This window comes from Callorhinus ursinus, unplaced genomic scaffold (genome assembly GCF_003265705.2).
Source record: "Callorhinus ursinus isolate GAN/ISIS: 27379988/994484 unplaced genomic scaffold, GSC_fseal_2.0 scaffold23, whole genome shotgun sequence".
Taxonomy (NCBI): Eukaryota; Metazoa; Chordata; class Mammalia; order Carnivora; family Otariidae; genus Callorhinus; species Callorhinus ursinus.
Genome location: NW_027397085.1, coordinates 20,319,015 through 20,333,614, shown reverse-complemented (window position 1 = coordinate 20,333,614; position 14,600 = coordinate 20,319,015). Strand labels below are relative to the sequence as shown.

Genomic DNA, 14,600 nt, shown 5'->3' with positions numbered 1-14,600 from the left:
TCAGTTTACATATGCTAGGCTACTCTCCCATTTAAAATAATTCCCATGGGGGCGCCTGGGTGGCTCAGTTGGTTAAACGACTGCCTTCGGCTCAGGTCATGATCCTGGAGTCCCGGGATCGAGTCCCACATCGGGCTCCCTGCTCGGCGGGGAGTCTGCTTCTCCCGCTGACCCTCTTCACTCTCGTGCTCTCTGTCTCTCATTCTCTGTCTCTCTCAAATAAATAAATAAAATCTTTAAAAAAAAAAAAATAAAATAAAATAAAATAATTCCCATGGGAAAATCTTCAAGTTAAACATTCAATTTAAGTGTGCATTCACATTCAAATTTGATTCAGGGAGGGATATATCTAGAGAGAAAATGATGAAGAGTTCTTTTTTTTCATAATAAGAATCAAAGAAAATCCTTTAAGAACTAAACGTAGTTGAGTCAGTATACTGGTTAGAACACAGACTGCAGCCAAATGGCCTCAGTATGAACCCCCCGTTTCAGAACTTCCTGGCTGTGTGAACTTACACAAGGTATTTTAACCTCTCTGTGCCTCAGTTTGACAACTGTCAAACAGAGGTAAGAATATCTACTTCACTGGAGTGTGAGAAGGATTAACAAATTTATATACATAAAATCAGAATAGCATCTAGCATATAGCAAATGTCATATGGTATTAAATCAACATGAGACACATTTGTTAGAGGAAATTACATAATTATTACATGTAAGTGTTTGGTATTTAAATAAGCAAAGAAAATGCTAGGTAGTATTAGAAATACCATCTTTTTAATATGAAGATGTTTCGAATTTATCTGAACTCACCTCGTCTACAATAACATGAGACACATTAGTTAGGAGACCATCTTCTTGAAGTTTCCTTAGCAAAACCCCTGTTGTACAATAGAGTAACCTTGTAGATTCACTAGCTCGAGATTCCATCCGGATCTGATATCCACACAAAGAATTCTGAAGGGAGAACACAAGGTTGAGATTAGATTCTCACAAGTAATCTGGGAAACAAGTGCTAAGAAATGTAGCACAAGTGCTGATCCTGCTACTAGGTGGAGCAGATTAAGTAAATCTATATCTACTTAGTGAAATTTATTAATTAAAATAATTTTTCCATGGTCTTCAATTATCTAAAACTGTAAAATTTGTTTTGCTAAATTTAAACAAGAAAAACTTTTGTTCTTTCCCAAGTGTTGACACAAAAGCTATTCACCTGCTTTAGGTACCATCAATATTATTCTATTTTTTTTTTTAGGGTGGGGAGGGGCAGAGGGAAAGGGAGAGAGAGTGTCAAGCAGACTCCATGCTGAGCACAGAGCCTGAAGCGGGGCTTACTCTCACAACCCTGAGATCATGACCTGAGCTGAAACCAAGAGTTGGACACTTAACTGACTGAACCACCCAGGCACCAATATTCTTCTTTCTCATTCAATTATCTTGGAACAAAATGCTGAGGTACCCAGGAACAAAAATTTAGAGCAGTTCCCAAAATTTTCTATCAAGATTTCATAAAAGCTGCCACCATTAAAAAGCAGCTGGTATTATAGCAGGAGGGGAAGAACGAAGGGGAGTAAATTGGAGGGGGAGACGAACCATGAGAGTCGATGGACTCTGAAAAACAAAGGTTTTTCAGAGAAAACCTCTAGGGTTCTAGAGGGGAGGGGAGTGGGGGGATGGGTTAGCCTGCTGATGGGTATTAAAAAGGGCACGTTCTGCTTGGAGCACTGGGTGTTATGCACAAACAATGAATCATGGAACACTACATCAAAAACTAATGATGTAATGTATGGTGATTAACATAACAATAAAAAAAAAGCAGCTGGTATTGTACAGGTGGTGCCTGATGGGAATCTTGAAGTTCCTTCTATTTCCACCACACTGATTTTTTTTCAGTCACTCTTTTATTTGCTATGTGTGTACATGTCTGTCATCCTCTTAACGGGAGTTCCTTATCAGACAGAAACTGTCTTTTTTTCTTCTTACATTACATGAGAGAAACCCAGGTAATTTGTTACATAAAACATTTTTAGTAAAGGGGTACGTATCTTAAAGACAGAGGCAAAAATGTTAAGTACCGTCTCCAGAAAGGACGATGCAAAGTATAAATAAGCTGAGTTATTTAACTTGGAATTTATCATATTTGGTTCTAAGCAATTTTATTAATTTCTGTATTCTGCAGTCATTCTGGCTAAGGTGTGGCCAGTTTTGGGTATGCCTGCATGGCAAAATGCACGACAAGAGATATTTTAGTATTTTTTCCATTTTTCAAAAATAAAGGGCTTGAGAACAGTCTAGCTTTTCTTCTATATTGTTTTTTTTCTTCTGCTTATTAAAAAGAATTAATGAAAATCTTCAGGAATACATTCCATAGAGAAGATTTGCAGAAACTTGAGATTTAGGATATTACAGTCAAATCTGTACTTGTCTATATTCTTTGTTCTCTTTAGTATGTAACATATTTGAACATTCAATTATTAAACAGAATATATTTTTTCCTTGATATGAGAATTTTAATGACAGAATTACTACTAACAACCCCTTTCAAATGAGGGAGAGTGGCACAGTATGACATCTGTCAAAGAAAACATGGAAAGTGCCTGAGATGTGCTACTGAACACACAGTAACAGTCACAAGTCATACACAGTACAGGTTCTGTTTGGATGCCGAGCGCAAAGGTGAATAACATCACTGCTCACTGAGGCAGAGCTGGACATCATCTTACCTTTCCTCCAGGTCCATTTTCACAGCCCAACTCGTCACATACTCTTGTGGCCAAACTCACTGCCGAGATTCTTCGGGGCTGAGTGCAGACAATGTTACACTTACTCGTTCCCCACTCATTTAGAAGCAAATCTTCCAACAGAAAATGTGGTACTTGAGTACTCTTGCCACTCCCTGTTTCACCTGCCACAACCACTACCCGGTGCCTTTTGAGAGTTTCAACGATTGAATTCCTATGTTTGAACACAGGTAACTGCTGCCTTTCCTTTAGAAGTCTCTGGTACTTCGGCGTGCTTTGTAACTTTCTAAACAGCGTTCGAGCAGGTTCCAAATCTTCTGCCTTTTCTGCGTCCAAGGACAGTGCAGAAAAATCTTCATCAGAAACTAAATTTTCCCAAGATTCCTCAGGATCTTCAGAGTTTCCGTGCTTGTTTCCAGAACGCTGCTGCTGCTGCTGCTGCTGCTGCTGCTGCTTCAGTCTGTTCAGAAGTTTGGCAACAAACACATCACGGGGTTTATTGGTTTCCATTTTATTTAATTCTTCCTTTTTCTTTTCCGCATCACTCCACTCCAGCCAAACATCTCGGTAAGTGGGAGGAAGTAACTGATGCACTGACTACAGATGGAAAAAAAAAAAAAAAGCAGTATGTTATTTTCACTAACTACTGGATACCAAATTTCAATAGGTTAGAGTTCAGGATAGCTACTTTCCTTTTAAAATGTAATTTCTCTCTTAAATTAGTAAGTTATTACTTTAATATAAGACACATGCTCATGATGCAAATTTATAAACAGCATATCATATTCAGGCTTCTAGACTTCCTAACCATGTGACCTTGGGCAGATAATCTCTCTGGGTCTCAGTTTCTACATTTGTAAAATGGGGCTACTATCTCCTTTATAGACATATTCTGAAGTAAACTTTAAGTTACTATATGAAAAGTGCTCATTCCTGGAACATAGGAAACTAATAAATACATTTTTATTATTTATTCCTGCAGTGGTGCTATGTAAGTATGTAGATGATCCATAAAGCATTTCTGAAACAAAGCTTCCTGTGAGATGCTGGTAGTTAAATTAAGATTATAGGTCAAAGTATTTAAAATGAACTACAGTGGAGGGGCACCTGCATGGCTCAGTCGGTTAAGTGTCTGCCTTCGGCTCAGGTCATGATCCCAGGGTCCTGGGATGGAGCCCTGCATCAGTTCCCTGCTCGGCAGGGAGTCTGCTTCTCCCTCTCCCACTCCCCCTGCTTATGCTCTCTCTCACTTTCCCTCTCTTTCTCAAATAAATAAACATCTTAAAAAAAAATGAACTACAGTGGAGTCCATCTAAGTTAACCTAATGCTGTGCTATAAAATTATTTCTGTAACAGTTTTCTCTGTAACAATGACAGTCATTTCTATCAATTAAGCTTAGCTTATGATACCTTTTTTGCAAAATAAGGGAAATAAAGGCATTAAGAACTTTTACTGCCAGAAACTGAATAAGAACTATTGTTTGGAGTTGCATGTCATCAGGGTCTATAATTTCCATGATGAAAAATACACGTATTTATTGTATAAAACAAATGTTGACAATCCAACAATCCAAGAAAAAAAGAGCTTCATTCAGTAGTACTTTAATCTTTCCTTAACCTGAGAGCTTATAACTAATATAGCCTAAAACTGAAAAGTGGAATCAAGGTCTATAACTTTTCAAAGCTGAGGGAAAATATAACATTAAAGAGAGATATTATAATATTTAAACATTAAACTGTTTAAAAATTCTTACTTCAACCAGCCTCGTACAACTATTTTTAATCTGTAAAATAGCATAGCCTGAAAAACTGAACCATTGAAATGGTTCAGAGCCTCTGGTCTAAGGACAGAAAGACTGAGCTAGGTTTAGGGGCTAGAGGAAGTCAAAATTATAAATAAGCAGAAATGAGGATTAATTTGAAAAAGCAGTAAGTAAAAACTGGCATGAAGGGCCATAATTAAATATGACATTCCGTATGCCCATACCGTTTTAGGTTGGCTATGTACAGTCCACAAATGGATTTTTGAAACAGCTCACTCTAAAAAGTCTCACCTGCCCTTTCACTAAACGATAAAGAGCTAGAGTTGCTCCCAGGTGCTGAGCTTGCATGCCATCTTCTGTTAAGATTGTAGGGCACACTACCAGTACATCGTCTTCAGACTTGATTACCTTTACCCTACAAAGAAGCCAAAGAATTTTAAAAACAAAATTAATGAAATAAAACAAGTCAGAATTCCATTAACCCTGAACCTAAGTTTACATTAATTATTTAAATTAAATATTTCCATGGAAGACACTACCTAGATAACTGATGAGCATTATCACCCAGAGACGTGGAATGAGAGAGCTTCCTAAATGTCCACTTAACACATAAGAAACAAAGAGATTTTTCATCTTAGATTTTCCTAAAAGTTCATTCAGTTACCCAGAAAAACATACCTACATTTCCAGTATCTACCTACTGGAACTTTTTCAAAAGAAGGATTTGGACTCTTGGGAAGATTCTTCCTGACCCAATCGATCAGAAATTGTTTGGGAGATTTTCCAGTCCAGCTTCGAGCTGTATAGTCAAAATTTCTTACATCATGAGGTTCCTTCTTTTTCTCTAAAATGACAGACAAAGATTGGTGCTTTAAAAATTGTCATGCAATAATGTATAATCTCTTTTGAGTGATCAAAGTCTTCTCAATTCGGGGACAAGACTTTTAGAAGAGAATAGGTGAAAAATGACAGAGAAAAGCTTGCCCTTCTACAAGTGATGTAAGCAAATCCTCTGAATGGATAGAACCATTGAAAATCTGAATCTTAAAAGTATCCTGGGTAACTTGTAAAATATCTATGATATCCATGTGATGAATTATTTATGGTACTCTGAACTACAGTGTTTGGGAGGCTACCACACAGGAAAGGGTAATATTTTGAAAAAAATATAAATCAGATGTCACTTCTCTGCTTAATAGCCACGACCACCACCATCACCTTCTTTGGCTTCATATTACATATAAAATAGAGTCCAAATTCTCCATGGTCCATCTCTGCCTATCTGTTATCACTCCACCATCATGCTCACTACACTGCAGCCACACAGGCAGTCGGTCACCTCCCCAAATGTTCTGAGCCTGCCTGGCCCAATACAGTAGCCACTAGCCACATGTGGACAAACCTAAATTAATTACAATTAAACTTTCAGTTCTCAGTTGTACTAATCCCATTTCAAGTGCACAATACTCGTATTTGGCTAGTAGCTACCACACTGGATAGCTCAGATACAGAACATTTCTGTCATACAGTGTTCTGTTGAATAGTCTGCTCTAGATCTTTTCCAAGTTAGACTTCCAATCTCCCTCCTTAGAAGGTTCTTCCCACCACCATGTCACTGAGCTGACACCTAATCATCTGTTAGATCGCAGAGCAAGTCATTAGTCCCCTTATCTCTATTATTAGAAACCAGTTTTCTTGCTCTGATAGCACACATCACAATTGGTAATTAAATATTTATGTATATTTAAAGCTTACATCTCCTACTAGACCATACCCTTGAAGAGGGCAAGGACTAGGTGATTTTGTTAATAACTGTACACATAGCATGTGACATTCTGAACAGTAAGGAAATCCAATAAATACTTATGAAACAATGTGTAACTTAAAAAACTAACAATTTAGCATAGACTTTGACTATATTACAGATAAATATTACCCAAACTATGTCAATAATACTTAGCACAAATAAGTATACAATTACACACACATGGTGGCATGGCATGACTCACAGCAGGCTTAAAGAGGTGCTGTTTTGAATTGAGCTTTGAAAGGAGGGAAAGGTTGGCCAGTAGGGGCTAACAGGATGAGCAAAATCATGGAGCCATGAAATAACATGTGGCTGCAGTAAACGGCTGGGAGAAAAAAGTAGAAAGGCAGACTGTGGCAGAATGCAAAGGATCCTCAATACCATGATAAAGGGTTTGGACTTATTACCGATTAAGGGTTTTTAACAGGGAACTCACATTTAAATGTGTGTTATGGAAAGATAATTCTGGCTGGAAAGAGATGAGGCTGAAGCAAGATAACTGTAATTATAAAATGCTACAAAAGTTATCATAATTATTACTTTTCTAAGACAGCACGTGGAAACATAGCTTTACTGCCAGCTTATGTAGTCTGCTAGAACGCAAAGTAACACAGTTTCTCAATTGTATTTTCATTGACGTTTTACTACTTACACCTTGAAACACTTTCCCTTCATTTTACCTTTCTCTTCTTCAGTAGCAGCTACCGATTTTTCAAATAAGTTAAAGTTCAAAGCCCTTTCCTCTTCTGTGGCTACAGGAGGCTTTTTCCTTTCATTCTGTTGATGTGAAATCTTTATGGCTGGATTGAATACTGGATGGTCTTCTAAAGTTTCCATTTCTACCAAGAAAAAAATCATGCTCTGTTGTATTTGTTTTTATGTCTTTTTATTTTGCAAAGATGTTTTAAAAAAAGACAGCATTCCGTCTTTTTCCTTGTAGCCAAGTATTCAACACTTCCTATTTGGAATTTGTGCTAGAAGTCAGAGGCAATTTATTTCACATATACTAAAATGTTTTAAATAAATTAACAGATGTAGAAGGTCCAGAAAAACATCCTCACTAGAAATGAATACTCATGGAATTATATCCGCCTCACCTCCTTCTCCTTGAATGAGATTTTAAGGTATACATCAGAGGTTGACAAACTATGGCCTGCCGGTCAAATCTAGCCGGCTGCCTGTTTCTGTACATCCTATAAGCTAAGAATGATTTTTATATTTTTAACTGGTTGAAAAAAAAATATTTGGTGGTGGCATGTGAAAATTATATGAAATTCCCATTTTGGTATCTGTAAAGTTTTATGAGACCATAGCCATTCACGTACATATTGTCCATAGCTGCTTCTATTCTGTGACAACAGAGTTCAGTAGTTGTGAGGGTCTATATGGCCCACACAAGCTACTATATTTATTACTTGGCTTGTTGCAGAAAGTCTGCCAAGCCCACTATAAACTGGGATTTTTGTACACAAATTAAAAAGAGGCAATCTCCATGCTGGGAAAGCCAAAAAAGAAAAGACATTTATACATCTAAGAATTTGGAAGTGTTTACCTCTTTGAAATTTCCTTATTTTTTCTTGAGCCTCTTTTTGGCCTTGCTTGTTTTTTTCTAGTTTAAAGGTAGCTGCTTGCTCCTTTGCATCCAGAAGTTTTGCTGCAAGGTGCAAGTACCTTTCATTCTGTTTCAAATGAGATGATACAGAAATTTAAAGAACAAAATGAGTTAATCTATTGTCAATGTATTATATCAAACCTATGACCTTTTGATCTTATTCTTTGATCCAGCAAATCTACTTTTAGGAATTTTTCAGAGAAATAATACAAAGATGCAGATTTGCAGGTACATATACATAATACCGCAGTACTGAATGAAGAGGAAAAACTGCAAAACAAGTTTTTCTACAGAAAAAAACTAGTCGGCCATTATAAAAAGAAAATGAGATAGCAAGAGAATGAGGGTGATCCGTATGTAAAACTTCCTTGGCATGTTAAATAAAATTTTAAAACTACAGAAGAAAAAGTAAACGTGAGTTCATTTCTAAAATAAGAAAACGTCTTATTTTTATACATTTTATAAACACGTTTTGAAGGATTGTATAGGTAATAATATAATAATACTCATCTGAAAGTTATCTTCCTATAATCGCTTTCTTGTAGAAGATAGTAAGGGACATTAAAAAAAAAAGCCTCTGGGGAAAAGGGGTGTAATAAAACTTAAGGACTTAGCTCTGCTGAGCAGCCATTAGTTTAAAGTTAAACTTGAATTTCTGTTTTTTACCTTAGGTTAATAAGGGACAGGTGAAACGCATAATGTACAGGGTGAAGATAAGGGCATGTAGAATGCTGCTATGAAACACAACCGTTAAGATGAACGGAAAAGAGATAAACCAAGGCAGCACATGGAGCTGAATTTGGAGGCTACTCTGTGTAGCACACACACGACACACTGTTAACAGGTAGAAGGGTTAGCTATCTTCCCCTATTCACCCAAATCACACTCATTCTTTCATCACTCCTATCTCTGTCACGGATACCATCCCTCCACCTGCAAATCTCTTGCCATCTTTGGCTCATTAATCTTTATATTTGGCAAATCAATACTTTCTCTGGATTCTTGCTTTAAATGTTTCTGTTCCTTTCCAATTCCAATTTGGAGCCTTATTATTTCACAACTGAGGAAGTGCAATAGCTACCAAAATGGCTTCCCTATCCTTTCCAAATCACCTGGAACACTACCTAAATATTCCAAACCACCTTAACTAAACACTACTAAATCTGACCTAAAATAGCAAATTCTTCCTGTAATTTACCTGCCCCCAGGCTTCCAGTGGCTCTTCATATGAGGAAAAGTCTTTCTAGGCATCAAAATCTTCTGGTGTCCGCTAAACTCACCTGTTTACTCCTACCTGCCAGTATTCACCTACATTTTATGCTCTGTATATACTCATTTACTGTCTAATACCCTAAGGCCCCTTATGCAATTCCACCTCTGTACCCTGGTCACACTGTTTCACCCCTCTGGACCATCTTCCTTTCCTGCCCATGTGTACTCTATGCACCCTTCAAGTTCCACCACTCTTCTTTGCAGGCTTAACCAAATGCTCCAGTCAGAAGACACCTCTTCTTTGAACCTCAACGTAGACTTGTACTGTCCCAAATTCTTTTTGTTTATATTAGTTTAATACAGGCACATGGTTAAAAAAAAAAAAACAACTTACAGGATATAGAAGAGTCTAAAAAAAGAAGTCTCCCTCCCATTCTAGCACCCCAGTCCTAATCACTAATAATAGCTTTTTGTGAATCTTTCCAGATCATTTCTGTGCATATATTAAGAATGCAAATATATGTATATATTTTTCTCTTTTACACAAATGGGTTCATCATACTACACATGTTATTCTGCAACTTCCCTTTTTTCTTTCTTAACCAATTTTATTAAGGTCTGACTTATATACAGTAAAATGTACACATTCAGGTGTACAAGTGAATTGAGTTTGATAAATGTATATTATCCGTGTAACCACTATCATAATGAAGATATAAAACATTCCCATCATCTTCAAAAGTTTCCTCATGCTGCCATACTGTGAATCCCCTTCCCCTGCCCTTGGACTCAAGCAACCACTGATCTGTCTTTTGTCACTATAGACTGATTTTGTATGGATGACTTTTCTAGATTTTAATATAGTAATTACACATGGACTCATTTGTGTCTGGCTTCTTTCATTCAAGTATGTTTTAGAGAGTTGCTTGCATTGGAGAGTTGCTTGCAGTGTTTGGGTATTATGACTAAAAGTTGCTATGAACATTTGCATACAGGTCTTTTTTGTTGGCATGTTTTCTTTCTTTCTTGAATAAATACCTAGGAACGAAACTGTTAGGTCATTCGGTTAAGTGTATGTTTAACTTTGTAAGAAAGTGCCAGTCTTCCAAAGTGGGTGTACCATTTTACACTCCCACAATGTCTGAGTGTGCCCGTCATTCCATGCCCTCCCAGCACTTGGATTACTCATCTCTTTAATCAGAGCCATTGTGATGAAGATAAAATAGTATCTCATTGCAGTTTGTTTTCATTTCTCTGATGACCAGTGATCCTGAAATTATTCTTACATGTTTATTGGCCATCCATGTATCTATTTTTGTGAAGTGTCTGTTGTCCTTTTAAAACTTCTTTATAAATTCTACAGAAGTCCTGCCAGACATATGTATTGTAATATTTTCTTCCTACAACTCGTTTTCATTTAACCTTACATTTTTAGTTTGTCTTGTGATATCTAGGTTTTCTCTGACCAGACCACAGATTTCCTCTGTAAAGAAATGTGCCTTTCTTTTATTATCCAAGGAATTTAGCATACTCCCTACAAATGATAATCATTTAAAATATCTGATGATTATCTTTTTAAACATGGGAGGAATATAAGTAACAGCTACTGAGCAATTATTTTGTGCCATTTCTATTTTGTTTTTTGTAAATTTTGTTTAATCTTCACATCAACTCCTAGAGGTAGGTATTTCTTTAATTTACAAAGGTGAAAACTAAGTTACAGAAAAGTTAAATTATGTTGCCTATGAATAGCCAGCTAGAAGCCTAATATACATTTCTAACTCACAGGGTCAAATTTTTCCTCCTCTTCTAAACTTTTAGAATTCTCACTCTTTTCTTCTTCATTTTGCTGTTCAGCATACCGCAAGATCCATTCTTTCATATTTACTTCCAAATTTTTCTCTTCCTTTTTTGGCTAGAAAGGAAAAACAAATATCTGAAAAACCAAAGTTAGAAAAAGGTGTCAAGCTACCATCAAGTATCCCTGTTTTTACTATTTTCTTTATACTCAGAAACAGCAGACATGTAAGCCTCAAAAATCATCTTACATACTGTTCTGTGAAGGACAAATGAATTCAACATTACTTTAAGAAGTCCAAGCTTGCAAAATCCAAAAAATATGTTTTTATAAACAGGCAAAAAAAATAAAAGAACTGTTAAAAACTAGTGTTTTTCCTTAAAAACAGTGGTTTTCTGGGGATAATGCTTCCAGATTGTTTTTGTTTTGTTTTTAGCCTTTACTGAGATATAGCTGATACATTTAAAAAGTGTACAAATTTAATGTGCATATTAATATATCAGTTTTAGATTAGTTTATTATAATGTATATATAAACTCAATATTTTGATGATTTTGGATATACACATACACTCATGATCACTACAATCAATGTACTAAACTTATCCATCATCTCCAAAAACTTCCTTGTGTTCTTTTTTTCATGTGTGTTGGTGAGAGTGGGGAGTGGTGGCTGTAGTAAGAACACTTAACAAGCCGTCTATGCTCTGAACATATTCTAAAGTGCACAATATTGTATTAACTCTAGGCACTATCTTAAAAAGATCTCTAGAACTTATTCATCTTGTGTAACTGAAACTTTTAACAATTAAGCAACATTTCCCCACTTTCCCCTCTCCTCCTGAAGGGAGGTAAACGCCTCTGGTAAACACCATTCTATTCTCTTCCTCTATGAGTTTATTTTGGATGCCTCACATAAGTGAAATTATGCAGTCTTCATCTTTCTGTGACTGGATTATTTCACTCAGCATAATGTTCTCCAGTTTCATCCACGTTTATAGAGGTTTTACAATATGCAGAGTATTTTTTTTTTTAAGATTTTATTTATTTGACAGAGAGAGAAAACAAAAGCAGGGGGAGGGACAGAGGGAGAAGCAGGCTCCCCCGAGAGCAGGGAGCCTGACACGGGGCTTGATCCTAGGACCTTGAGATCATGACCTGAGCTAAAGGCAGACGCCTAACTGACTGAGCCACCCAGGCACCCCACGATATGCAGAGTATTTAAGTGTAATGCCCTAAAGAAGTACACCTTCTAGTATTCATGACTTTCTGTAATCCCCTTCCACACGTATTTTGGAGTTGGCCACATGACTTGTTTCAACCAAGGAAACATTAGCAGAAGTGATACAAGCTGGGGCTTATCATCTTGAAATACTTGCTCTTGGAAGCCAGATGCCATGCAAATCAGACCACTCTGTGACCACCACATATGAGGAAACCCAAGCTAGCCACAGGGAAAAGAGGAATGCCTGGCTAGCCCCCAAAGAAACCATTGTGGATATTCCAGCCTAAAAAGATACCTTGTGGAACAGAAGGACTAACCAGCTGAGCCCAGTACAGACTGTAGAATCTAAAGAAATTAATTGTTGGTTTAAGCCACTACTTTTTTGGGTGGTTTGTTATGCAGCAACAGATTACTGAAACAGTGATAGAAAAGCCTGGCAGAGCAATTAGTTATTTTTGATAAGCAAAAATGTTATTGCAACCTGGTATTTCTACTCATGAACTATTACATGTGTTTTCATTCTGATTTTATACAACTTTAAATGTTTAATTTCTTAAATTACCTTAATCTTAGTATCTTCTGTTGTTTTGGTTTTAGGCTGCAATGGAGGTGAAACAGTGGCTGGTATTTGAGGAGACTGGAATTTTGGCCTACTTTTAGGTTGCTGTTCTTCAAATTCTTGACTGAATCCTTCAGGAAGTGCATCTTAAAAATGGGAATAAAAAAAACCATTCATATGATACATAAAACATAACCATACACATTCATTAAACATGCACATAAACCCTGCCTAGACAAACAGCACAGAATTTTCTTCCATCCGTCATTTCCTAAGAATAGAAATCCTATGAACCTGGCTTTTTTGTCAAAGTAGGAGTGGAAACACTCATGAGATAGGTAGCCCACCTCTGTTTGGCCATTTATTTCACCCTCAATGTGTGAGACTTCTAAATTTTCAAAAAAAGATCTGAACCCTTCCCAACTCCTTGGTTGCCTGTCATAGTGTATGGTAAGATCCTTACTCAGTCATACAAGCAATTTGCAGTCCAGGTTCTTGCCAGAGATTATAACATTGGCCTTCTGGTTAAACAAATTTATCTAAAGCCATATGGCCCAAATTTCTGAACCCAAACCAGGAAACACAGCCTAACAGGTTACAGGCAGGCAAACTTTGAGAATTTGTTGTATTAAGTGCACTGTAAAATGACTACTGACAACTAAATGTACAAAAAAAATTTCTTCTTGCATGGACTACAATCTCTGAAAATATACTGCAAAGAGTGAAAAAGAGTAAGAACATTTGCAAAATAAGCAATTATAACAGTGAAAAAATTTAGAGCTTGATACAAATGTCACAAATGCTGAAATAATTTTGAGAAGGTTTGAGAAACCGAAAGAATTTTATGACAATACTACTTACCATCTGAAAGATTTAAACAGAGCCAATCCAAGGCAGAATGGAGATCACCTCCCTGTAAGAGCGTGTTAGTCATGGCATCTTCAATGTCCTTAGTCTTAAATGAAAATGCTTGTAAAGCCATGTATAAATCCTATGAAAGGGAAATGAAAAAAGGCATTCTATTTTCTCTCCTTTTATTACTCATTTTATTCTTCCACTCATTTTAAATCAGAAACTGATAACAAATTTTAATTTCAAAAATATGTTTTTTTCCCTTCTAGTTAGAAGAGTTAAATATGCTCACCAAACCGAGAATTGAGGAAAACCATTGATAAATTAAAAAAGGACCTGAAGACACTGCTCATATTCTTACTATTCAAAGATACTGTTTGCAATGTAGTATGTTTCCTTCCAGTCATTTTTCTGATTTTGTAAAAACAAATTTCACTTAATAATGTAACATAAGCATCTTCCCAAGTTATTAGAAACTCTTCATCACTTTTAATAGTTACATAATAATCCACTGGCTAGACATATCATAAGCTAATTACACAGTTTCCTATTGGTGATCACTTAGGTATTTTCTCTTTTTATTGTTTAAGTAGTGCTTTAATAAACACATCCATATATAAAGTAAAGCATCTTAATGTACTTTCTTAAAGCATGATCTTTAGAGCTGGGCAGAACTGGGTTCCAATCCAGACTCTGCTTACTCTGCTACTTACTAACAACCTCCAGCTATAGTGTCTGTAATCTTTTTCCAAACCCCAATTTCTTCATTTGGAAAATGGGGCAAAGTACCTTTTGGTATTGTGCCAGTTAAAAAATAAGCAAAGTGCCCACTACAGAGTCTAATATAATCTGGGGAATGTAATTTAATTTTCATACCATCATTTTAATGTGTGCTCTTGTATCTGGCCCAATTCCTTCCCTATTCTTGCTGACAGAAATGATCTACATGAAATCTCAATGGAAGCTGAAGAAGTCATTTTATCTCACCATCTCACATGTGGAGCTGTCTTAAAAAGGCTCCATTAAAAATAA

General features: G+C 36.4%; 1 protein-coding gene across 3 annotated transcripts in view; it reads right to left on the bottom strand.

The window, feature by feature from the left end:
- DHX29 (DExH-box helicase 29) overlaps positions 1-14,600 on the bottom strand; it is a 65,116-nt gene that overhangs the window by 19,396 nt on the left and 31,120 nt on the right. Inside the window, exons 4-12 of one of the 3 annotated variants that reach the window (XM_025892448.2) lie at positions 13,578-13,707; positions 12,720-12,862; positions 10,922-11,050; positions 7,864-7,990; positions 6,992-7,150; positions 5,183-5,348; positions 4,796-4,919; positions 2,724-3,338; positions 814-957 (exon numbers count right to left, since the gene is read on the bottom strand). In XM_025892448.2, the coding sequence (XP_025748233.1) occupies positions 814-957; positions 2,724-3,338; positions 4,796-4,919; positions 5,183-5,348; positions 6,992-7,150; positions 7,864-7,990; positions 10,922-11,050; positions 12,720-12,862; positions 13,578-13,707 (1,737 nt within the window). Of the gene's footprint in view, positions 1-813; positions 958-2,723; positions 3,339-4,795; positions 4,920-5,182; positions 5,349-6,991; positions 7,151-7,863; positions 7,991-10,921; positions 11,053-12,719; positions 12,863-13,577; positions 13,708-14,600 lie in introns of those variants that run through there. The other 2 variants (XM_073905488.1, XM_073905489.1) reach the window with 2 other exon arrangements.